The sequence below is a fragment of the Ornithorhynchus anatinus genome, chromosome 11, assembly GCF_004115215.2.
Source record: "Ornithorhynchus anatinus isolate Pmale09 chromosome 11, mOrnAna1.pri.v4, whole genome shotgun sequence".
In the NCBI taxonomy this organism is placed as follows: Eukaryota; Metazoa; Chordata; class Mammalia; order Monotremata; family Ornithorhynchidae; genus Ornithorhynchus; species Ornithorhynchus anatinus.
In genome coordinates, this window is record NC_041738.1 from 5,732,100 (window position 1) to 5,758,532 (window position 26,433).

At 47.8% G+C, this 26,433-nt stretch overlaps 1 protein-coding gene across 2 annotated transcripts in view; it reads right to left on the reverse strand.

Moving 5' to 3' along the window:
- Positions 1 to 26,433, reverse strand: part of FTO (FTO alpha-ketoglutarate dependent dioxygenase) — a 329,352-nt gene that overhangs the window by 235,537 nt on the left and 67,382 nt on the right. For both annotated transcript variants that reach the window (XM_029075991.2, XM_039913519.1), the window contains exons 2-3: positions 17,483 to 17,560; positions 9,874 to 10,531 (exon numbers count right to left, since the gene is read on the reverse strand). In XM_029075991.2, coding sequence (XP_028931824.1) covers positions 9,874 to 10,531; positions 17,483 to 17,560 — 736 coding nt within the window. The remainder of the gene's footprint in view (positions 1 to 9,873; positions 10,532 to 17,482; positions 17,561 to 26,433) is intronic.

Here is a 26,433-nt window from a genome sequence, read left to right on the forward strand (position 1 = left end):
TACAGTGACGTTCCCAGGCTCCCTTGATTCACCAAGGACACATTATAATTATCTGTAGCATTTGCGTCTGATTACTCTTGCCACGTTCTCCTGGAAACAAACGGAGGCAGCATGCTCCTGCTTGCTCCTAATCCTCGGTTACACTGAAGGGATAAAAAAAGGCGCCTCGGTGCTTGCGGTCTTTTCTCCGCCTGAATTTACCAAACCTTGGTTAAAAAAAAAAAGCGTATGGGGGGGGGAACTTGGAGCTAAATTCCCACAACCTCGGAGCTTAACCGTGACTCCTGACCGGCTGTCGATCAATCGATCGTATTTATTGAGCACTTACCATGGGCAGATCACTGCATTAAGCAGTTGGGAGAGGACAATACAACGGAGTTGGTAGACGTGTTTCCTGCCCGCGAGGAGCTCACAGTCTAGAGGGGGAGACAGCCATTATTATAAACAAATGAATTACGGATATGCCCCTAAGTAGGCCGTGGGGCTGAGGGAGGGATGAATAAATTGTGCAAATCCTAGGGCAAGCTACTTTCGGGTGACATATGTACGTAAATGAAATTTATTTATTTCTGTTAATGTCTGTGGCCCGCTCTAGACTGTAAGCTCCTTGTGGGCAGGGAATGTGTCTGTTTACTGTTAAATTGTACTCTCCCAAGTGCTCTGTACAGTGTTCTGCACAAAGTCAGCACTCAGTAAATATGACTGAATGAACGAATGGGTGCTGAGGCATCTAGGGGTACTCCAGGAAGGCCCCGGAACTAATTAAGTAGTAAATATAATTACAACTGTGTGAGAAAAGGGCTTCTTTTAAGTAGTTTGACAAAGTACCCACCTCTACTCTTTCAGATCCCAATAGGCCTTCTGAAAAATTTCCCTACACTCAGCTGTGTGACTTTTTTTTAATCAGACATTAATATTCACAAGAATTCCCTTCGACTTAAGCTGCAGTCAGTGATTTTGATACTTGTTCTTTTAAAACTGACAAGGCAGACGAGTAGGAAGTTCCCCCCCTTCAACCGGTCTGAGGGGGAAAAACCAAAGACACTTGAAAAATTGTATGTTGAAGAGGATTTTCGCATCGGTAAGCTCACGCATCCAACTCAAAACAAATAAAAGGTTAGAACAGTTTACAGTGATTTCTTATATTAAATTCCCTAAGGACTTGCTTCTTAAAATTGTGTGAAATATTACTTTCAAGTCCTTAGTGCTTATTTTGAAGATACAGATGGCTGTTTGAATATGGAAACACAGATAGAATTAATTATGCACACAAAGTAGATAACTGAAACTAACCTATGTAACTATATAAAGATGTATGTAAACACCAGAATGGATCGGTGTGTATATGTATGTGAGAGAGAGAAAAGCAGTGTGGCCTAATGGAAAGAGCCCTGGCCTGGGATTGAGAGGACCTGGGTTCTGATTCTAGCTCTGCCACTTGTCTGCTGTGTGACCTTGGGCAAGTCTTCACTTAAATTCCCTGTGCCTCAGTTTCCTCATCTCTAAAATGGGGGTTAAATCCTACTCCCTCCTACCTAGACTGTGTGAGTCCCATGTAGGATAGGGACTGTATCCAAACTGATAAACTTGCATCTACCCCCATCAGTCAATGGCAAGAAGCAGCGTGGCTCAGTGGAAAGAGCCCGGGCCTGGGAGTCAGAGGTCATGGGTTCGAATCTCCGCTCCGCCGCTTCTCAGCTGTGTGACTCTGGGCAAGTCACTTCACTTCTCTGGGCCTCAGTTGCCTCATCTGTAAAATGGGCATTAAGGCTGTGAGCCCCACGTGGGACAACCCGATCACTCTGTATCCCCCCAGCGCTTAGAACAGTGCTTTGCACATAGTAAGCGCTTAACAAATACCACCATTATTATTATTATTTACTGAGCATTTATTATGTGCAGAGTATTGTACTAAGCGTATGGGAGAGCATAATACAGCAGGATTAACAGACACATCCTCTGCACATATGAGCTTACAGTCTAGGGGGAGACAGACATTGATACGAACAAATACGTTATAATATATAATTTAAAGATCTGTATACGAGTGCTGCGGTGTTGGGAGCGGGACAAATATCACATCCAAAAGTCACAGATCCGAGTGCAGAGATGATGCAGAAGAGAGAGGGAGTTGGGGGAAAGAGGGCTCAATCTGGGAAGGCCTCTTGGAGGAGATGTGACCTTACAATGCTTTGAAGGTGGAGAGGGTGGTGGTCTGGCATATATGGAGGGGGAGGGAGTTCCAGGCTAGGGGGACGACCTGGAAAAGGGGCCACCAGCAAGATAGATGAGACTGGGACACAGTGAGTAAACTGGCCCTAGAGGAGTAGAGTGTATGTAAGAGATTAGAGAGGTGAGGTAGGAGGGGGCAAGTTGATTGAGTGCTTTAAAGACAAGGGTAAGGAGTTTCCGTTTGATGCGAGGGCAGATGAGCAGTCATTAGAGGCTCTTGAGGAGCGGGGAGAAATGGACTGACTGGTTTCGTTAATAAATGATCGGTGCAGCAGAGTGAAGTACGGATTGGAGTGGGGAGAGACGGAAGGCCAGGAGGTCAACGAGGAGCCAGATGCAGTAGTCGAGGCGGGATGGGCTAAATGCTGTTATCAGCTTGGTAGCAGTTTGGATGGAGAGGAGAGGGAGGATTTTAGCAACCAAGAGGATTTGTGACAGATTTGTGACAAGAGGTAGAACCAAGAGGATTTGTGACAGATTGAATATGTGGGTGGAATGAGACTGATGACTCAAGGACAACGCCAAGGTTAAGGGGTTTGAAATAGGGAGGAGAGTGGTGTTGTCTACAGTGATGGAAAAAGATGGGGAGGAAGACAGGGTTTGGGTGGGAGGATAAGGAGTTGGGTTTTGGACATGTTTAATTTGAGGCATCAAGAGGGACATCCAAGTAGATAAGTCTCAGAGGCAGGAGGAAATCTGAGATTGCAGGGATAGATTAAATAGATAAATCTGGAGATAGATTTGGGAATCATCTGCATTGAGCTGGTGATTGAAGCCATGGAAGCAAATGAGTTCTCCAAGGGAGTGGGTGTAGAGGGAGAATAGAAAGGGACAAGAACTGAGCCTTGAGGGAAACCTACCGTCAGAGGATGGGAGAAAGAGGAGCCAGCGAAAGAGACGGAGAAGTGGTCAGCGAGCTAGGAGGAGAACCAAGAGAGGATGGAGTCAGTGAATCCGAGGTTAGATAAAGTTTCAAGAAGCGGCTGGTGGTCTACAGGGGCCGCAAGATTTGGAGAGAAGGTCCTTGGATACCTTAGAGAGGGCTGACTGTGGAGTGGAGGGGGGTCCAGGAGAGAATTGGAGGAGAGGTCGTGGAGACAGTGGGTGTAAACAACACTGTCAACAAGTTTGGAGAGAAATGGTAGGAGGGAGGGAGGGTGATAACTGGAGGGAGCTGTGGAGTCAAGGTAGGATTTTGTTTTTTAGGATGGGGAGACATAAGCATGTTGGAAAGTGAAGAGTTGAAGACGGCGACTCTGCTTCTCTTCTTCTCAGGGAAGGAGGGAGGAGGCGAGTGATTTAAAAAGGTGTGAAGGGTCAGAAGCACAGGTGGAGGGGATAGGTTTAGAGAGGAGGTGAGAGATTTCACTTTAAGTACCCCAGCACTTAGAACAGCGTTTAGCATATAGTAAGTGTTTAACAAATACTACAGTTATTATTATTAAATCCAACTTTCATTCATTCATTCAATAGTATTTATTGAGCACTTACTATGTGCAGAGCACTGTACTAAGCGCTTGGGATGAACAAGTCGGCAACAGATAGAGACGGTCCCTGCCGTTTGACGGGCTTACGGTCTAATCGGGGGAAACGGACAGACGAGAACAATGGCAATACCCCGTCACCAGAATGGGGAGAAAAAGCAAAGTAGTTCCCAGAATCTCCCAAAACAGCAGGAGAGGGAGAGAGAATCCCACTTCAAGAGATACAGGAAGATGGAAAGGGAAACTAGACATGGAGAGAAAACAATGAGGAGGAATGCAAATCTGGTCAAAGACGGATAATGCATTTGTTGCAAATACCAGGCCCTCGTCTGGCAAGACTTTGAAGAATGAGGACTGTAATCTTGGACACACAGGGTGAAAAACTCACCCCAAGAATGAAATTAGGGTATTTCTTCAACAAACAACCCTTCCACCTGGAAGAAATTTCCAAATTCAACTTCAAACTGTTCTGCTCTTTTGGGGAATCCTTTAAGGAGGCACAACTAAGGAAGAGTCTTCCGAGGAAAAGAGACTTCCTTTTCTCTCTCTTTTTTATTGTGTTGTGTTAAACTCTAACTATGGGCCGGGCACTGTTCTAAGCGCTGAGGTAGGTACAAGTTACTCAGGTTGGACTGTGTCCCACATAGGGTTCACAGTCTTAATCCTCATTTTACAGATGAGGCAACCGAGGCCCAGAGAAGTAAAGTGACTTTGCCCAAATTCACCCAGCAGATAAGCATCAGAGGCGGCATTGGAACCCAGGTCCTTCTAACTCCAAGGCCTCTGCTCTTCCCACTGGGCCATGCTCCCAGTTACAGTCCCACGAGGGACAGAGTTTGGGTCTGATCTGACTGCATTGTATCTAAGTCTGCATTTAGTACAGTTCCTGGAACACAGTAAGCACAAATACCACAATTATTGATCAATCAATCATATTCGGAGAAGCAGCATGGCCTAGTGGAAAGAGAACAGATCTGGAGTAAGAGGACCTGGGTTCGAGCTCATTACGAGCAGGGAACATCTCGGCTAATTCTGCCGTACTCTCCCAAGAGCTTAGTATAGTGCTCTGTGCATAATCACTCCATACCAGTGATTGATGAATCCCAGCTCTGCCAACTGCTCACGGTGTCACCTTGGGCAAGTCACTTAACTTCTTTGGGCTTCAGTTTCCTCGATTGTAAAATGGGGGTTCTATACCTGTTCTCCCTCCTAAGTGCTTAGTGCAGTGCTCTGAACACAGTAGACGCTCAATAAATACGATTGAATGAATACTCAGAACAGGTGCTCAAAAAATACCAAGATAATAATTCAGTGCTCATTGTTTGCAGCGTGGCCTAGTGGATAGAAACAGGCATGCGAATCAGAAGGACCTGGGTTCTAATCCCGGGTTCCACCACTTGTCTGCTGTGGGACCTCGAGCAAGTCCACTTCTCTGTACTTCAGTTACCTCATCTAAATGGGGATTAAAACTGTGATCCTCATGTGGGACACTAAGTCCAACCTGATTATCTTATATTTACCCCCAACAGTTCTTGGCATATACTAAGCGCTTAACAAATACCATAGAAATAAAACAAATAGAACATGTACTAAACACTTTGAGGAGTGCAATCTAACAGAGTTGGTAGACGCGTTCCCTGCCCAAAATAAGCCTACAGTCTAGAAGGGGAGATATTCAAATAAATTAGGGATTTGTACAAAGGGCTGTGGGGTTGAAGGCGGAGCGAATACCAAGTGCTTAAACCGCACAAATCCGAGAGCAAGGGTGACGCAGAAGGGCGAGGACGTGGGAGCTGCTGTGGACACGAGACGAAGCTCCTTTCGAACTATCTGCAAAAGTGAAGCTTTCCTTCAGTTAAAAATGAATCGGCCCTTACCTCCAGCCCAGTGCTTGGCGCAGCCTCTTGACAAAGGCAAACTGTGCGATCAATTACAAGCTCTCTGGGATTTCTGGCTGAATATGTGGAGATTCTTTCCAGACAAATCTAAAATGCTTCAGCACAACGTTGGGTTCTGTCGGCTTGCAGATAAAGCATCAGAAGCACTTTGGAAGACTCCACAAATATTCGCAGCCACCCGACCGCTTGATTTTTGCCACTTTGCAAGAGCTAAGAAAGCAAAAAGCATCATAAGGAAAGGTCCGAAACACTTTTATAAGTTCTTGACCTGCTGTGCAAAGGTTTTCTGTGGGAAATGGTGAAATGAGGGAAGGATAAACAGAGATTTCTTTCCCCACCTTAAACACCCTAATCATTCATCCATTCAGTCGTATTTATTGAGTGCTTACTGTGTGCAGAGCACTGTACTAAGTTCTTGGGAGTGTACAATAAACAATAAACAGATCCATTCCCTGCCCAGAACAAGCTTACAGTCCAGAGAGGAAGACTATCCCATCTCAACAGAGCCATCCGGGATGATCCCAGAAAGAGCTGGCTTTGCCTCTTCTCGCAAACTAGATCTGAATACTAGAAGATCATGCTGTTCAGGGCAGATATTAAAAGGTAACAAGACCGTATTTCAAATTGAGCAGCAGCATCATCAGTGGTATTTATTGAGCACTGACTGTGGGCAGAGCACTTTACTCAGAGCTTGAGAGAGTACGACACAACAGAGTCGGTAGACGTGTCCCCTGCCCACAACGAGTTTACGGTCTAGAAGGGAGCTAGCATCCTCTTTAAGGTTTGCAGCACAGGGTTCCCTTCCAGCGAGTCAGCTAAATGCCCTGGACGCTATTCTCCTCGATACTACTCCGCCTCTACTCTGCAGACACCAAGGGAGGAGTTTAAAACTCAGAGTACGTTCATTTGGACGCAGTATTAACGTTACTAACCGTTGTTTTAAATAATCCTTTCCACAGAACAACAAAGTGTGGCCTGTGGGGCTTTGATAAGCAATGGTCTTAACCTACCCCTGGGTGGCTTAAATTAGTTTAGAACGACAAGTAGCAAGCAGTTGTTGGCAATTACTGCGTAATTATACAGTTGGAATCTAGAAAACTAGCACCGTGCCTGGTGATTCTTGGCTCTCCGATGCCACTTGCTGATTAAAAATTGTCACTATTCCAGTCTAACTCTGCAATATCCATTACCCTTGCCTGCAGGAGAAAGCTATTGAGTGCAGCAGAAAATTACCCTCACTCTGTACAAATTACTACTCAGTGACCTCCACCTACTAAAATAACAAACCAAAGAGGGCGGGGGAGAAGGGGCATTACTGGCCAACTAGAAACCTAATGAGCATTTTCTCTGACGAAAGGCATTATCAGGGAGGAAGTGATAGGTGTTGGATTTTATAGTTTAAATCAGGGTGGCCTAGTGAAAAGAGCTCAGGCCTGGGATTCAGTGGGCCTGGGTTCTAATCCCGGCTCTGCCATTTTGCTGCATGACCTTGGGCAAGTCACTTAACTTCTCTCACCTCTCACCAGGCACCCATCTCCCCCCCAGAAAAAAGCAGCAGGGCAAGTCATTTAAAAAAAAGGTCCCTGACAAGGGATTCCATAACGAACTTGTCCACGCACAGTTCGCGTCAAATCTCTTTTAATGACTCTCTCCAAGAACAGCTGCTTTGCCAGCGAAACCGAGCGATCCGCAGGGTCGCAAACGTGAAAACGCTGATGCCATTTCTATCCCTTTTCCCTTCCGCGGCCACAGTGGACTGGCTTCTCAGCTGGGAGACTACAAAAAGACTTTACCCAGAGGGAGCCAACCTAGGCACAAAGGAACTTTTGTTGCACTGTGGAGCCACCACAGAACCTCACCGTCGATTTAGGTGAGTCACCTTCTTGGAAAAGAAACTAATAAACCCCACTGTCCTTTCGGCGCAGAGTCCCCAGGTAAAAACGTCCTCTAGACCACAGGGAGGAGAACTTCCAAAAGAGCAGAAGGCCCAACTTTGGTCCAGCAGGTCAACAGCCCTCGCAGAGCAGTTCTCGAGCAAGACCCAAGTTTGTCTCTGGTGGATCAGGCCACTTTTTTTCTTAAAGGTACTTGATATGCGCTTACTATGTGCCAGACGCTATGCTAAGCGCCGGGGTAGATGCAAGTTAATCAAGTTGGACACAGTCCGCGTCCCACATGGGACTCAGTCTTACTCTCCCCATCTTCAAAGCCTTACTGAAGGCTTCCTCCAAGAAGCCTTCCCTGCCTAAGCCCGACTTTCCTCTCCTCCCAATCCTTCAGCGTCACCCGACCTGCTTCCTTTATTCATCCCCCTCCCAGCCCCACAGCACTTATGTCCATTTCTGTAATTAATTTATTCATTCATTCAATAGTATTTATTGAGCGCTACTATGTGCAGAGCACTGTACTAAGCACTTGGAATGGACAAATCAGCAACAGAGACAGTCCCTGCCCACTGACGGGCTTACAGTCTAATCGGGGGATTATATTTATAATTTATATTTATGTCTGTCTCCCCCTCTAGGCTGTAAGCTCACTGTGGGCAAGGAATGTGTGTGTTGTCATATTGCGCTCTCCCAAGCTTAGTACAGTGCTCTGTACACAATAAGTGCTCAATAAATATGAAGGAATTTATTCATTCTTTCTCATTTTACAGTCCTTCTGACTCCCGGGCTCTTTCCACTAGGACGAGCTGCTTCTCTCTGCGTCTCCTGCATAGAGCCCTAAAAGGGGAGACAAAAGAATCCGAAAGGATGAGTGTCCGGGCCAGATGTCAAGAACTGGGGTGGTTTAGGAGGTGCCTAACTGACTTCCTGTTCGAGGTGATGATGCTGCCCCCTTCCACTCTCCACCCCTGGCGCTCCAAATCCGAACACTGCCACCGGGCAAGGGGAGTGGGGACCAATCGCCACCCAGCGCGGGTGTCCAAAGCAGAACTCTAGGACCCCCTCCATTATTCCAGGCCATGGGGCACTGCAGGACCTCCAGAAGCACATGCCTAGGCAGGAAACTCGAGGGCTCTGTGGAAACTGGGAATGCCTGTTCCCAGAACCAACCCCGCCTGCTTCTGGCACAGGAGGGCGGTAGGAAAAGCCGCCTGAAGTGGGAGCGACTTCATATTTGACAAATCGCTCCCATAAAGGCACTGATGTCAACCACAATAAAACATGTTTGCAAGGCTGGAAATGTGCACCTGTGGGAACCTGGAGAGATTTGACAGATTTTGTTTTCTTGGCTCTTTATCAGCAACTTAATTATAGTAAGGCTGCCATCTCCTCTGAGCGCTAACTACATGGAAACTGGGGGCCTCGCTCCGGGGAGGGGGCAGAAGAAGGGAAATGTCGGGACCGCTTGCGTGGGAAAACGGCGTAAGTCCGAGGGCGGCGAGACAATTAGCAAGCGGCACGCCTAGATTTGGGCCCCAGGTTAGCGGCCCTTGGGAGGTACAGGTGTTCTGGCCACTAAACACCCAGGCACGGGGTGGTCACCGGTGACCCTCTGGAATTCTGGAAAAGGAGGAGCGCGTGGCATCATGTGCGGCGTAACATCATGACATCGCGGACACCATTTCCGGGAGAAGGCCAATTTCCCACGTTTCTGCTTCCGGGGGATCTCCAAATCTCCTACTTGCTCAGGGCTTTTGCATTCCCCTCCCTGGTTTGCTGCAGCAGTAGTGAAGAAATATCTCCTCCAAGAGGCCTTCCCTGACTAAGCCCTCCTTTCCTCTTCTCCCACTCCCTTCTGCATCACCCTGACTCGCTCCCTTTATTCCTCCCCTTCACCCAGCCCCACAGCATTTATGTACATAACTGTCATTTATTTAATTATATTCATGTCTGTCTCCCCCTCTGGACTATAAGTCTGCGGTGGGCAGAGAATGTGTCTACTTACTGTTCTATTGTACTCTCCCAAGCGCTTAGATAGTGCTCTGTACAGAGTGCTCAATAAATATGATTGTCTGACCGAGTGGTACCAGCGGAAGGTTGGGGGCTGGAAAGTCAAAAGCAGGCTAAAATACATGCTGCCTCTACACTGAAAACTTGTTGTGGGCACGGAATGTGTCTGTTTACTGTTACAGTGTACTCTCCCAAGTGCTTAGTTTAGTGCTCTTCACACGGAAAATGCTCAAAAAAATGAATGAATGAATGATGAATGAACGAACAGGCCCACTGGGTGAAACCGGATGTCTTGCCACCCTATTTGGGGCAGCACCAGCCCAAATCAGCTCCGGGCCCAAAGACTTGCGCGGCCAAACTGACCTTCGCAGCTGTAACTATACACCGCCACCGTCGACCCTTCCACCAGATTCTCGTCGTGGTGCCAGCTCACGGCCATTTTCCCCATCCCGAAATAAGGCTCCTCCTTCAGGTAGTCCATCTGTTGGGGATCCATGAAATTCAACAACGTCACGTTGTACGCCGCTCGGCTCGGACCCACCCCCGGGTCGGCTCGGCCGGCATCGGGCGGACCCTCGTCTCCCGCTCCGGGCCCTTCCGCGGGAGTCTCCGGGACGGGGGGTAGGGCCGAGAAGACGGGGACGCTTGGGTCGTCCAAGACGGCGGTCATCCGCGGCCCGCGCAAGGCCTGGATGGTCTCCGCTCGCAGGTGGTCGTTCAGGCGGGCTAGGGCGGCACAGGCCGTGGCTATCTCAGTGTCCCGGTACTTGACATCTTTCCCGCCCTCCGGCCATGGCACGGCGAAGAGCCTCGTTTCCAGGTACCTGTAGGTGTGTCCCGGCTGGCCGACGAGGAGGCGGGACACCGGGGTGAGCCGGTCTTTGCCCTTGATGCGCACCAGGTCTTGGAAAAAGCAGCCGCGCTCCCGCAGGGCGAGGAAGGCCCGCTGTACCCGCCGGTGCAGATCTTCCGGGATGCTGGCGGCCTCACGCAGGACCAGGTTCGAGTAGTGGCTCCGCCACTGTGGGGAAATGAGGAGAAAACGATGCCTCTCCGTGATGTGGTTTTCACCCAAGATGCCTTGCAGGCATCAGGATAATAACTCTGTTATCTGTCAAGCACCTACAATCAATCAATCAATGGTATCGATTTCCCCTCTAGACTGTGGTCTCTCTCTCCCTCTCTTTCTCAAATGGAATCTGCTAAGTGCTTGATAAATGCCAGGCACTCTACTAAACGCTGGGGTACATACGAGCTAATCGGGTTGGACACGGTTCATATCCCATGTGGAGCTCATAGTCTTAATGTCCGTTTTGCAGATGAGGTAACTGAGGCATAGAGAAGTTAAGTGACTTGCCCAAGACCATGCAGCAGACACGTGGATAAGCCAGGAATAGAACCCAGGGCCTCCGACTCCTGGGCCCAAGCTCTTTCCACCAGGCCATGCTGCTTCTCAAATATATTCTTCCTGTTGTTGCTGCTACATGGAGTATTTAGCATTTAGCATCATGAGAAGCAGCGTGGCTCGGTGGAAAGAGCACGGCCTTGGGAGTCAGAGGTCATGAGTTCGAATCCCGGATCTGCCACTTGTCAGCTGTGTGACTGTGGGCAAGTCACTTCACTTCTCTGTGCCTCAGTTCCCTCATCTGTAAAATGGGGATTAACTGTGAGCCTCACGTGGGACAACCTGATTACCCTGTATCTACTCCAGCGCTTAGAACAGTGCTCGGCACATAGTAAGCGCTTAACAAATACCAACATCATTATTTTGGCTCAGCCCATTTTTCTCCTCTAAAACCCTCCAATGGCCCCCACCACTTGGCCCCACCAAATCTTGCTCCTCTCTTCACCTGCTCTTCCTAAACTCCTCTTCCTCTTCCCAAGTCCACCCAGCTGTCCCTGGTTCTTAACTCTCCTTCCTCCATTCCTCGTTCATTCTGTCCCACTGGTTTGGAACTCCGGCCCTCCCCACATCAGACGACCTACAGCTCTCTCCTCATTCAAATCACTTCTAATATCCCACCTCCTCCAACCAGCTTTCCCGGCTTAATCTCCCAGCACCTTCTGCCAACTCCAGCAATAGATCGACCAGTCACGATTCTCGAGCATTTACTGAGTGCAGAGCACGGTACTAAGTGCCCGAGAGACTACAATATAACTTATTTGCACCCTCTTAGCTCTCTTTCGTATACAACCATTCGATTTATGGCTGTCTCCCACATTACAGCATAAGCGTCCCTGTCCCACATGGGGCTCACAATCTCACTCCCCATTTTACAACTGAGGGAACTGAGGCCCAGAGAAGTGAAGCGGCGTGTCCAAGATCACACAGCGGACAAGTGGCAGAGCTCTCTCCACTTGGCCACGCTGAATTCCAGTCAAGTGACAGCTTTAGTAATAGCAACAGCATCTATTAAGCGCTTCCTGCGAGCAGAGCGCGGTACTGAGCCCCGGAAGAGAATACACAGGTGGGAATTAGCCACGGGACCGGTGCTCCCGAAGTCTGGAGCGAGGGTACAGCCATGACCTCAGCTGCCCGCTTCCTTGGGGGAGATTTCCCCGCCCTGAGCAGCTGCAGGCTGAGCCAGAGAGAGCGTCAGGCCATTAGCCTCGGGAGGGCTGCCAAGACGCGACCATTTTACGGCTAGAATTGCACGGAAAATGTTATGACTAATATGGTGCAAATTGCCACAAAGTGCAAAGTGGGAAGTGTTGCCAGCAAGGACCGGACTGAGCCAGGCGGGAGAAGGCTCCCCTGAAATGGGATCTTCCCCGCCTCTTCTGTGAAGGGGAAAGGTGGCGGTGGGGGACTGGGGAGGGGGGCGGTTAGGCCGATAGCGGTGACGGAATTCTCAACTCTTTCATCCTACAACTCCACCCTAACTGCCGGTGAAGAGCGTGGTGCTGAGTCAGTTGTCCCTGCCGAACCTTTTGGGCCGAAAATAACTTTCCCCGCAGAAAGACACCCTAAAATAAAAATCCCCCCTGTGTTCTCTTGTGCACCGTAAGCACTTAATGAATACCATTCTTACTATAAAGGATTGATATAAAAAGACAATGACTAGCAGGAAATAAAGCCTTTCTCTATGGAAAGAGCGACATTCCCCTTCCCGCAGGTAGCGATAAGACTCCGACACACTGGTAATTCCCATCTAAAAGACAGCGAGATGCTTTTTGCAAAGTGCAGAGGCTTCATCCGTGTCACAGAGTCTTTAGATCTCAAGAGGTAGATTACGTTAGTTGACGGCCGTTAATGTAATTGCGGGACAGGATGTTCTCGGGGAGAACTTTAATGGGATCTACAAAATATTCCACTAGAATTTTTGAAGATCAGCCAGAGGTTCCAAATCACGGCGTACCATCCAATGTTCCGCTCCTTCCTTTCCAAGCTAAAGGATAAATCTTTTAATTTGTGCCTGCTCGCTAATTCGAAATTCTCCAAGTACTCAGTTACTCAAGAGAGCCGGGCCCCAGGACTTCAGTTTTCTCTTCCCAAACAACATAGAGGCTAGAGAAGCAGCGTGGCCTAGAGAAAAAAGCACAGGCCGGGGAAGCAGTGGACTTGGGTTCTAATGCTGGCTCCGCCGCTTGTCTGCCGTGTGACCTTGGGTGAGTCGCTTAATTTCTCTGTGTTTCGGTTTCCTCGTCTGTAAAACGGAGGCGAAGATTGAAAGCTCCACATAGGACATGGATTGGGTCCAAACTGATTAGCTCGTATCTACCTGAGAAGCAGCGTGGCTCAGTGGAAAGAGCACGGGCTTTGGAGTCAGGGGTCATGAGTTTGAATCCCAGCTCTGCCACTTGTCAGCTGTGTGACTGTGGGCAAGTCACTTCACTTCTCTGGGCCTCAGTTACCTCATCTGTGAAATGGGGATTAAGACTGTGAGCCCCACGTGGGACAACCTGATTCCCCTATGTCTACCCCAGCGCTTAGAACAGTGCTCTGCACATAGTAAGCGCTTAACAGATACCAACATTATTATTATTATTACCTACCCCAACACTTAGCATAGCTCCTGGCACATAGTGAGCACTTAAATACTTTTAACCAAATTGGAGCAAGCAGAGTCTAATCTTTTTTAATGTTTCCTCTCTCCCGCGTACTTTGAACGAGGACACTCTTGTACATCTCCCAAAGCTATTAAGCGAAAGGGTCACGTTGCTCTGGGCTCCGCATAAGACCGTCAGATGGACCGAGAGACGGGCAGAGAAGGGGAAATTCTCCCCAGGAGCTCTCATTCTAGGAGCTGTACAAACCAGACAGCCCAGTCACACGTGAAAGATCCTTCTGCCAAATGTGGGAAGGAATATCATGAATGCGAAGCACTCTAAACTGAGAGCCACTCTGCTGCTTTGCTTAATGGACTTTCCTGCCTATCATTCAAACATGACAGTCAGCAGCTGCGAGCTTCAAGTTCTCTCACTCTTCTCCTGTGATCCTGTGGCCAAATTGAGCTGTCTTAGTTAGGGGGATACTTTAGCTGGGGAGGAGGATGGGGTCCCCTCTAAAACTCTTCTTGGGAAATCTGATAAGAACTGAGAGGGAGGAGAAGCGGAGAGGTGGAAGGTTGAGAGGAGTTTTACTTTCCCTACTTCTTTCTGTCCCCTGAACCTCCTACTGACTCCTAACCGGCTCTGAGTTGCCGGTTAAGAAATCTGATCAGAACTGAGAGGGAAGGAGAAGCGGAGAGATGGAAGGTTGAGAGGAGTTTTACTTTCCCTACTTCTTTCTGTCCCCTGAACCTCCTACTGACTCCTACCAGGCTCTGAGTTGCCGGTTAAGAAATCTGATCAGAACTGAGAGGGAAGGAGAAGCGGAGAGGAGGAAGGTTGAGAGGAGTTTTACTTTCCCTACTTCTTTCTGTCCCCTGAACCTCCTACTGACTCCTAACCGGCTCTGAGTTGCCGGTTAAGACATCTGATCAGAACTGAGAGGGAAGGAGAAGCGGAGAGGTGGAAGGTTGAGAGGAGTTTTAGTTTCCCTACTTCTTTCTGTCCCCTGAACCTCCTACTGACTCCTAACAGGCTCTGAGTTGCTGGTTAAGAAGTCTGATCAGAACTGAGAGGGAAGGAGAAGCGGAGAGGAGGAAGGTTGAGAGGAGTTTTAGTTTCCCTACTTCTTTCTGTCCCCTGAAGCTCCTACTGACTCCTAACCGGCTCTGAGTTGCCGGTTAAGACATCTGATCAGAACTGAGAGGGAAGGAGAAGCGGAGAGGTGGAAGGTTGAGAGGAGTTTTAGTTTCCCTACTTCTTTCTGTCCCCTGAACCTCCTACTGACTCCTAACAGGCTCTGAGTTGCCGGTTAAGAAATCTGATCAGAACTGAGAGGGAAGGAGAAGCGGAGAGGTGGAAGGTTGAGAGGAGTTTTAGTTTCCCTACTTCTTTCTGTCCCCTGAACCTCCTACTGACTCCTAACAGGCTCTGAGTTGCTGGTTAAGAAGTCTGATCAGAACTGAGAGGGAAGGAGAAGCGGAGAGGAGGAAGGTTGAGAGGAGTTTTAGTTTCCCTACTTCTTTCTGTCCCCTGAAGCTCCTACTGACTCCTAACCGGCTCTGAGTTGCCGGTTAAGACATCTGATCAGAACTGAGAGGGAAGGAGAAGCGGAGAGGTGGAAGGTTGAGAGGAGTTTTAGTTTCCCTACTTCTTTCTGTCCCCTGAACCTCCTACTGACTCCTAACAGGCTCTGAGTTGCCGGTTAAGAAATCTGATCAGAACTGAGAGGGAAGGAGAAGTGGAGAGGAGGAAGGTTGAGAGGAGTTTTACTTTCCCTACTTCTTTCTGTCCCCTGAACCTCCTACTGACTCCTAACCGGCTCTGAGTTGCCGGTTAAGACATCTGATAAGAACTGAGAGGGAAGGAGAAGCGGAGAGGTGGAAGGTTGAAAGGAGTTTTAGTTTCCTTACTTCTTTCTGTCCCCTGAACCTCCTACTGACTCCTAACAGGCTCTGAGTTGCCGGTTAAGAAGTCTGATCAGAACTGAGAGGGAAGGAGAAGCGGAGAGGTGCAAGGTTGGGAGGAGTTTTAGCCTCCCTACTTCTTTCTGTCCCCTGAACCTCCTACTGTCTCCTAACCGGCTCTGAGCTGCTCAGAGTTAGTCAGCAGCCGGGTGTCCTAGTGCGTAGCGCAAAGGCCTAGGAGTTAGAAGAACCTGGGTTCTAATCCAGCCTCTAAGAGGCTAGAGAAGCAGCGTGGCTCAGTGGAAAGAGCCCGGGCTTTGGAGTCAGAGGTCATGGGTTCGAATTCCGGCTCTGCCACTTGTCAGCTGTGTGACTGTGGGCAAGTCACTTCACTTCTCTGGGCCTCGGTTCCCTCATCTGTAAAACGGGGATGAAGACTGTGAGCCCCACGTGGGACAACCTGATTCCCCTGTGTCTACCCCAGCGCTTAGAACAGTGCTCTGCACATAGTAAGCGCTTAACAAATACCGACATTATTATTAATCCCGGATCCGCCAATTGTCCGCTGAGTGACCTTGGGCAAGGCACTTCGTCTGTGAAATGGCGATTAACACTGTGGGGCAGGGACTGGGTCCAACCCGATTTGCTTGTATTTATTCATTCAGTTGTATTTATTTAGCGTTTACTGCGTCAAAGCACTGTACTAAGCGCTTAGCACTGTATCCACCCCAGCACTTAGTGTACAGTGTCTGGAAACAGAGTAAGAGGTTAACGGACACCACAATGAAGGAGCCTCTTGGATTCAGTTCAGGGGATGACCCAGGGGACCAAGGCGGGGACTTACATGGTATACGTTATGACGTGAAACCGGCCAAGTCTACAAAGTCTTACTGAAGGAACAACTCCTCCAAGAGGCCTTCCCTGATTAAGCCCTCATTTTCTCTTCCCCTACTCCTTTCTGAATCACCCTCGCACTTGGATTCACTCCCTTTATTCACCCCCACCCCCCTTCAGCTCCACAGCACTTACGTGTGCTGTGCCGAGAAGCAGTGTGGCTTAATGGAAAGAGCCCGGGCTTGGGAGCCAGAGGTCATGAGTTCTAATCCTGGCTCCGCCACTTGTCAGTTGTCTGACTTTGGGCAAGTCACTTACCTTCTCTGTGACTCAGTTACCTCATCTGTAAAATGGGGATTATGACTGTGAGCCCCACGTGGGACAATCTGATTGCCTTGTATCTACCTCAGCGTTTAGAACAGTGCATGGCACCTAGTAAGCACTTAACAAATGCCACCATTGTTATTACTATTATGCCCGAATCCATAATTTATTGATTGATATTAATGTCTTCCTCCCCCCTCTAGACTCTAAGCTCACTGTGGGCAGGGAACATTCCTACCAACCCTGTTATCTTGTACTCTCCCAAGTGCTTAGTACAGTGCTCTGCACAAAGTAAGCGCTCAATAAATACCATTGGTTGATTCTTTTGATTAATTCAATCATCTTTATTGAGCGCTTCCTGTGTGCAGAGCACTGTTCTAAGCCTATAGAGTGCCAAGCTCCGTACTAAGGACTTGGGAGAGTACACTAGAAGCAAATCACAAATTCCCTGCCCACAAGGAGTTTCCAATTTAATCTGTCACTCCAAAAGGCAGAACCATGACCACTAATTCTACTGTACTCTACCAAGTGCTCGGTACAGTGCTCTGCACTCAGAAAGTGCTCACTAAATACCACCTTTTGGCTGATTTAAAAGAGTGTCTGACACTTTCGTAAAGGCATCTCACCCCCGATACCCATCGCATGGGGGACACCCACACCCCCCGCCAAGTAATCGATCAATCAATGCTGTTTATTGAGCACTTGCTGCATGCAGAGCACTGTACAAGTGCTGGGGCGAGTACGATACATTAGAGTTGGAAGACGGGTTCCCTGTCCCCAGGGAGCTTCACTCCTGAATTTTATTCCACGAGGTTTGGGTTCATGCCAGAACCTGTCAGCATGCCAATAATGAAAGACCCCCTCAGCTTCTGAATCCAACAGGCAAAGTGCACGTCCGTAAAGTGAAGATACATTACCAGCTGGTGGAATTCAGCATCTCGAGGGGTCAGATAAGGAAGCCATCTGTCTCCAATCTCTTGAAGAAGTTTCTGCTTCTGTTGAAACAAAGTTGCGGGACATTATTCAGAGAGACACTAAGGGGGGGGGGGGGTGTCAGAGCAGCAGTTTTATCGCAATGGGTAAAACAAAAGGGTCACAAGATTGAACTCATGGTCATTCCAGGTCCAAGACAGCCCATTCTGTCATTCCGGTTCTTGGCACTCCTCAGTCAGCTTCAAACACACCTCAGTTTATTATTATTACTAACTATAATAGTAATAATAATACTGGTGGTGCTACTTAGTTGCTTACCATGTGCCAGGCACTGTACTGTATCGGGATGGATACGAGCAAATCGGGTCAGAAACCATCCCTGTCCCACATGGGGCTCACAGTCTTAATCCCCATTTTACAGATTAGGGATCTGAGATCCAGAGAAGAGAAGTGATTAGCCCAAGGTCACATAGCAGACAAGTGGTGGAGCCAGGTTTGTCTCTTCACATGGTCATAACTAATTCCAGAGTTAATTTCAATGGCTCCTGGGGGATTAAAAGTATTCTGAGATTCCGTTTTGGAACAGTCCCCGGCTATCTATATGATTCTACTTCCCACCATTTATCAGTTTGTCTGTTCCCTCCATTAGAGTATAATCTCCCTGTGGGCACGGCATGTGTGTTTCCTTCTTCTACATTTCCCAAGTGCTAGGACAATGCAAGACAGTCAGCACTCGATAAATACCATCACTAGGTCTCCTACTAACACAACTGCTGAGGTGCTTAGAACTCGATCAATCAATGAAACAAATTTTTTTTTGAATGTGTGTGTTTTGCTTTTTATATTGTATTTGTTAGGCGCTTTCTATGTGCCGGGCTTTGTACTAAGCGCTGGGGGTCCCTCCTGGGGCTCACGGTCTTAATCCCCATTTTACAAATGAGGTAACTGAGTCACCGAGCAGTTAACTGACTTGCCCAGGTCACAAAGAAAGCAAGCGGTGGGGTCGGAATTAGAACCCAGGTCCTTCTGACTCCCGGGCCCGTGCTCTATCCCCTTGGCCACACTCCTTCAAAAAAAATCCATCAACCGATAAATTAAACAAATTATTTATTGGGCACCTTCTGTGTTTACAGCACTGTATTATGTGGTTGGAACTTCTGCTCCCTCAGAGCAGCACATTGAGCTTAAACTCTATGGCGGTAACTCTTCAGTGACTGAGGGAAATTCCTGGTCAAAAAAAACCCTCAAAACTGAACATCAGCTCTGGTTTTCCAGAGAAACAGTTTCACTTCCATTCCACAGGGTGTGGAAAAAAGAAAACCCTACAGTACTGTAATTTGGAACCAAAATATCCAGCTCCCGCTGGTTAGATTAAAATAAAAGACTGTGTCCATGTGAATATCTGATTGACTGTGAGAGGAAAATGAAGCATATATTTATGCATATAAATATAGACTGTAAACTAGACTATAAACTTGTCTCTAGACAGTAAGCTCATCATTGGCAGGGAATGTACCTGCTAATTCTGTTGCATTGTACTCTCCCAAGCACTTAGTACAGTGCTCTGCATATAGTAAGCACTCCAGAAATACCACTGATGGATTGATACATAAACACATTTATACAGAGAGGGTCAAATTTCAGGACTTTCATATAATAATATTTGTGGGTTTTTGTTAAACATCTACGAACCAAGATCTGTACCAAGTCCTGAAGTAGACACAAGAGAATCAGTTCAAATGCAGTCCCTGTCCCAAGTGGGGATCACAATCTTCGGGGGAGGGAGAACTGATATTTTATCCCCATTTTACAGATGGGGAAACTGGGGCAAGGAGAAGGGAAGTGACTTGCCCAAGGTCACACAGCAGGCAACTGGTAGATCTGGGATTAGAACTCAGGGCCTCTGACTCCCAGGTCCAGGCTCTTTCCACTAGGTCATTCTCTTTCCCAATGGACAGAAATCCTCTATCCAAAAAAGTCCTCTATCCAACCCTGCATTTTTCCTTCCAAGTTCCCTATTTTCCCATAAATGCACCACACACTCCTAATCCGTATCCCAGAATAAAACGTGCGGGATGATTTACCAACGCCTCAAAAGGATAAATGTTACCGTCTCAACGCTTGAATATTTCCAATGCCAGAGGGCTTCCATTGCTGAAAATACTTCCCACCCTATAAACCCTGTCCGGAGACATATTTATGGGAACCCATCAGTTCAGCTAAAAATATATCTGCACCGAAGGATGGAGAAGAATGTCAAAAATGAGAACTGCATACCCAAAAAAAGCGGTCAACCTGTCGTATGTGTCTGTTGATTGTTATATCGTACTTTCCCGAGCGCTTAGTACAGTGCTCTGCACACTGTAAACGCTTAATAAATACGACCGAATGAATGAATGGGTGAAAAGGGCCATTTGAACTTGGTTCAGAACTCCCGTTTCAGTCACCCCCAAATCCCCATCAAGTGATCAAGCATATCAGCCAGGTACATGAAGGGTTTTAATGACAGAAAAACTTGACATCTGAAGGTTGCTCCGGCTTCAGGGTCGGGGAAATATAAATGGATTACGAGCTCTGTGAATTTTCAATATAATGCAGCGTTACCTAAGTGCCTAAGTACCGCTGTGTCCCAGTTAGTACTCTTGATCGGTTCTACGAGAAAGATGGGTTCTGGGAGAGAGAGTACCAACCAAAGGCTAATGTCCCACGGGAAATCATGTACTGTGCATTCCTACATAAGCACTTAATCGATGCTTATTATTATTTTCAAGATCCAAAAAAATTGGACCTAACCAATGTACATACACTTTAAACAGTGATTAAAAAACATAATATAATTACACGATCAAATAGTGATGTAAATATGTCGATCCCTGATCCACGTCCTACCTGTGGCCTGGAACATCCTCCCTCCTCACTCCGCCAAACTAGCACGCTTCCACCCTTCAAAGCCCTAGTGAAAGCTCACCTCCTCCAGGAGGCCTTCCCAGTTTGAGCCCCCCTTTTCCTCTGCTTCTCCTCCCCTCCCCATCTCCCCGACTCCCTCCCTGTGCTCTACTCCCCTCCCCACAACACTTGTGTATATATGTACATATTTATTATTCTATTTATTTCACTAACGGTGGCAAGAACACGGGCTTGGGAGTCAGAGGACGTAGGTTCTAGTCCAGACTCCGCCACCTGTCTGCTGTGTGACTTTGGGCAAGCCACTCAACTTCTCTGTGCCTCAGTTACCTCATCTGTAAAAATGGGGATGAAGACTGTGACCCTCATGTGGCACAACCTGATTACCTTGTATCTACTCCAGCGCTTTAGAACAGTGCTTGGCATATAGTAAGCGCTTAACAAATCTCATTATTATTAATTAGTATCTATAATTCTATTTATTTATATTGATTCTATTGATACTTGTTTTGTTTTGTTATCTGTCTCCCCCCTTCTAGACCGCGAGCCCACTGTTGGGTAGGGATTGTCTCTATTCATTTCCGAATTGTACTTTCCAAGCACTTAGTACAGGGCTCTGCACACACTAAGTGCTCAATAAATATGATTGAATGAATGAGTGAAAATGTACCGATAATGAAAGACATTGAATTAGATTTAAAATCACGACAGATGTTGAATTCCAATTATGCGGTACCGTTGGAGCAGAAGGAGCACATGCCTGGGAGTCAGAGGACCTGAGTTCCAATCCCAGCTCTGCCGGTTACCGCTATGCGACCTTAGGCAAGTCACTTGACTTTTCTGGGCCTCAGTTCCCTCATCTAGCAAATAGGGATTCAAGACCTGTTTTCCCTCCTACTTAGGCTGTGAGCCCCATTAGAACCTGGTTCTCTTATATCAACCTCAGTGCTTAATACAGCGCTTGGCACATAGTAAATGCTTAACAACACAATTATTAAAAACATACGAAAAGTTCAAAGTGTCGGCTTTCACATATTCCTCACTAAAAAGGCGGTTTGTGGGGTATATACTACAAATCTACTATCATCTATGCTAGATATCATTAATTAATGCTAAATTGAAACGGGGAAGTTTCATCCTATTCAAGCCAATCAAAATACTTATAGAGGGAGGGAAAAGCAAGTGCTTAAGCCAAGGTAAACTCTGCAGCTCTGCCGAATAATAATAATCATAATGCTAAGGATAACGATAATGAAGGCATTTGTTTAGCGCTTACTATGTGCCAATCACTGTTCTAAGTGCTGGGATAGATAGAAGATAAGCAGGTTGTGCCACGTGGGGCTCACGGTCTTAATCCCCATTTTACAGATGAGGAAACCCGGGCACCAAAAAGCGAAGCGACTTGCCCAAAGGTCACGCAGCAGGGAAGTGGTAGATTTGGGATTAGATCCCAGATCCTCTGATTCCCAGCCCCACATCCTGTGACCTTGAGCAAGTCACTTTACCTCTCTGTGCCTCAGTTACCTCATCCGAAAAACTGAGGATTGAGACCGTGAGCCTCCTGAGAGACAGGGACCGTATCCAACCTGCTTTGCTTGTATCCACTCCAGTTCTTAGTGCAGTGTCTGGCACAGAGTTAGTGCTTAACAGATTCCATTATTACTATTATTAAATATAATAATAATCGTTGTCTTTAAGTGCTTATTAAGTGCCGATCGTTGTTCTAAGCCCTGGAGTAGATATGAGGTTGGACACAGTCCCTGTCCCACATGGGGCTCACAGTCTGAATCCCCATTTTAGAGATGAGGTAACTGAGGCCCAGAGAAGTGAAGTGAGTTGCCCGAGGTCACACAGCAGATAGGAGGCAGAGCCAGGATTAGAACCCACATTAGAACCCTCCGACTCCCAGGCCCGTGTTCTTTCTCCTAGGCCACGCCGCTTCTCGGCGTAAACACGGTCCGTGCTCCTCGGGGGGGCAGCCAGACAAGCACACCATTGGAATCTGCAGACGAGGACAGGACACTGATCTTTCGATCTCTCATTTCCTTGCGGGACAGAGTTTAAACGGACGGGGTATCTTCGGTGAAAGAGGACAGACCGCCACGCTAAATGAAGCTAGCGATCTCATTTCTCGTTCCTCACTGCACCGCGTACTTCGACGTCACGGCTGCTCTGGAAGAAAAAAAACCGAGCCAGCTCGGTGGCCGTCGAGCATGAAATTTCACTGGAAGGACTGAAGGGGGCTGGATCGCTTTCAAACGTACGCTCTTCGGTCTGTACAATGAAGCACTTATTTAGGAAAACATCTGAAATGCCGACTAGGAGATGAGAGAGAGAAAAAAAAAAGGCCTGACAATTTCTTTGTCTGTGTCAAATGCCAACCCCTCGGCAGACGCGCTCGACATTAAAATGCACTCTCGAGTGTAGGTAGAAGGAGATCACGTTTGATTGTCAGATAGAGCAAACTGCTGCTCCTCAGCTTGATGTAGAAAAATACACACAGCTGGGCTGTGCGGCATAGCGCTCTCCGCATATACAAGAAGCTGTCACACGGATGTCAAATACATCAAGCTACTCACAAATTACACGCACACAAACACAAATCAAGCTTGAAGCACCTGGCTCCAGTCGAGTTATAAGGCCTCGTAGGGCAGGGCTGCATTTGACAACCCCCTACAGGTAAAAGGTGAATCAATCAATAGTATTTATTGAGCGCTTGCCGGGTGCGGAGTATTCATTCAATAGTATTTATTGAGCGCTTACTATGTGCAGAGCACCGTACTAAGCGCTTGGAATGGACAAATCGGTAACAGATAGACAGTCCTGCCCTCTGACGGGCTTACGGTCTAAGCGGGGGAGACGGACAGAGAAGAACAATGGCAATAAATAGAATCGAGGGAAAGAGCGTCTCATTAAAACAATAGCAAATAAATAGAATCAGGGTGATGTACATCTCATTAACAAAATAAATAGGGTGATGAAGATATATAGTCGAGCGGACGAGTACGGTGCTGAGGGGATGGAAGGGGAGAGGGGGAGGGGGAGAGGGGGGAGAAGAGGGTTTAGCTGCGGAGAGGTGAAAGGGGGGGTAGAGGGAGCAGAGGGAAAAGGGGAGCTCAGTGTGGGAAGGCCTCCTGAAGGAGGTGGGCTTTAAGTAGGGTTTTGAAGAGGGGAGGAGAATGAGTTTGGCGGAGGTGAGGAGGGAGGGCGTTCCGGGACCGCGGGAGGACGTGGCCCGGGGGTCGACGGCAGGATGGGCGAGGACGGGGGACGGTGAGGAGGTGGGCGGCGGAGGAGCGGAGGGTGCGGGGTGGGCGGTGGAAAGAGAGAAGGGAGGAGAGATAGGAAGGGGTGAGGTGATGGACAGCCTTGAAGCCTGAACGCTTGGGAGAGTACAATACCTTAGAGTTGGTAGACAACACCCCTGCCCACCAGGAGCGTCCAGTCCACAGGGGAAGACAGAAATGGAAATAAATACAGATAGAGGAAACAGTAGAATAGAAAGAAATGGCCCCAAGTGCTGTGGGGCTGGAATGAGGATAAAATGCTTAAGTGGCACACGGCCAAGCACACTGGCAGAAGGGAGGGTATGGCTTTATGGAAAGACCACGGTCCTGGGAATCACAAGGACGTGGGTTCTAATCCCGGCTCCACCACCGGTCTGCTGTGTGACCTCGGGCAAGTCACTTCACTTCTCTGGGATTCAGTCACCTCATCCGTAAAATGGGGATTAAGAGCGTGGGCCCCATGAAGCAGAAGCAGCATGGCTCACTGGAAAGAGCACGGGCTTTGGAGTCAGAGGTCATGGGTTCGAACCCCGGCACTACCACTTGTCAGCTGTGTGACTTTGGGCGAGTCACTTAACTTCTCGGTGCCTCAGTTACCTCATCTGTAAAATGGGGATTAAGACCGTGAGCCCCACGTGGGACAACCTGATTCCCCTGTGTCTACCCCAGCGCTTAGAACAGTGCTCGGCACATAGTAAGCGCTTAACAAATACCAACATTATTATTATGTGGGACATGCCCGCTAATTCCATTGCACCGTACTCTCCCAAGCGCATAGTTCAGTGCTCTGCACATAGTAAGGGTTCAAAATATACCATCGACTGATTGGCACGGACTGCGTGCAGCCTGATTAGGTTGTATCTAACCCAGTGCCTGGCACGTAGTAAGCGCTTAAACCAACGCCATTTAAAAAAGAGAAGAAAGAATTTCTGGAGAGGCTGATAAGGTGCAACCATTCAAAACAGCGGTGGGCTTCAGGACAGGTGACTCCGGTGCTAAATCGTCACAGGGCACAGGGCAGGACCCAGAGTTAAGGAGCGAGGGGAGGATCATGCATTCATTTTTTCACTCAGTTGTATTTCTTGAGCTCTTACTGTACAAAGCACTGTCGTCAGCGCTTGGGAGAAGACAACAACAGACGCATTCCCTGTCCACAGCGAACTCACAGTATAGAGGGGGAGACAGACCTTAATATAAAGAAATAAATTACAGATCTATTCACAAATTACAGATCTATATATATACGTTCATTTGCTTGTGTTCCTAGTTCACGGACCGCTGCTGCTTTGCAAAGAGGTTTTGAATCTTCACATGGAATGGGGTGGTGGGGTGGAAGATGATGTCTACGGGGCCTCTGGTGAGGTTGGAATCATTTCTAGCCCCTGCCTCTTTCTCCTGGAGCCGCCTTCCAACACTGAAAGCGTTTAAAGTTGATTGACTTTTGGTCCCCGCTCTCTAAATCCCTTTTTTTCCATTTACCCGGTTTATTAGATTTCCTTGCCCCGCTGTGAGCCAACCCCGAAGAAGCACCTGCTGGATCCATCCTCAGTTCAGAGGGGCCCGCCTCATGCCCATGCCAAATATTGTTCTCTTGGTGTCTGTCCCAATTTCTCTCTTTCCACTCCTAAATGTATATAATGTAGGTATAATGTATATGAGTATAGTATCCTCTACCTAAATTGAGTCATGAGAGTAGAAGCAGCATGGATAATAATAATGATGGTATTTATTTAGCGTTTCCAATGCGCCAATCACTGTTCTAAGCGCTGGGGTAGATGCGAGATAATCAGGTTGTCCCAGGTGGGACTCACAGTCTTAATCCCCATTTTTCAGATAAGGTAACGGAGGCGTAGAGAAGGTAAGTGACTTGCCCCAAGTCACACAGTTGACAAGTGGCGGATCTAGGATTAGAACCCACAATCTCTGACTCCCAAGCCCATGCTCTTTCCACTAATCCAGGCTGCTTGGAGTCAGAAGGAACTGGGTTGTAATGCTGGGTGACCTTGAGCACATCACTTCATTTCTCTATGCCTCAGTTCCCTCATCTGTAAAACGGGAATTAAAACTGTGAGCCCCATCTGGGATCTGATTACCTTCTATCTACCCCAGCCCTTAGTACAGTGCTTGGCATTAAGTAAGCACTTAATAAATTCCACAAGTATTAAGATAAAATTTTCTGTGTCCTCTGCAGGTATATTCTCCTAGTCAAATGTATGTGGGTTGAGCCAGATAATAATTAATAATAATAACAATAATAATTGTGGAATTTGTTAAGGGATTACTATGTGTCAAGCACTGTTCAAGTGCTGGAGAAGATACAAAATAATCAGGTCAGTCACAGTTCCTGTCTGAAGCAGGGATCAAAATCTAAGTAGGAAGGAGAACGGGTATTGAACCCCTATTTTACAGATGACGTAACAGGCACAGAGAAGTTAAGTGACTTGGCCAAAGTCACACAGCAGGCATGGTCTAGCGGATAGAGCACTGGCCTGGGAGCCAGAAGGACCTGGGTTCTAATCCCGGTTCTGCCACTTGTCGACTGTGTGACCTTGGGTAAGTCAATTTCTCAGTGCCTCAGCTCTTTCATCTGCAAAATGGGGATTAAGACCGTGAGCCCTCTGTGGGATAGGGACCGTGTTCAACTGATTATCTTGTATCTACCCCAGTGCTTAGAAAGCACTTAACTAATACCATAAAAAAGTGGCAGAGCTGGGATTAGAACCCAGATCCTCTCACTGAGAGGT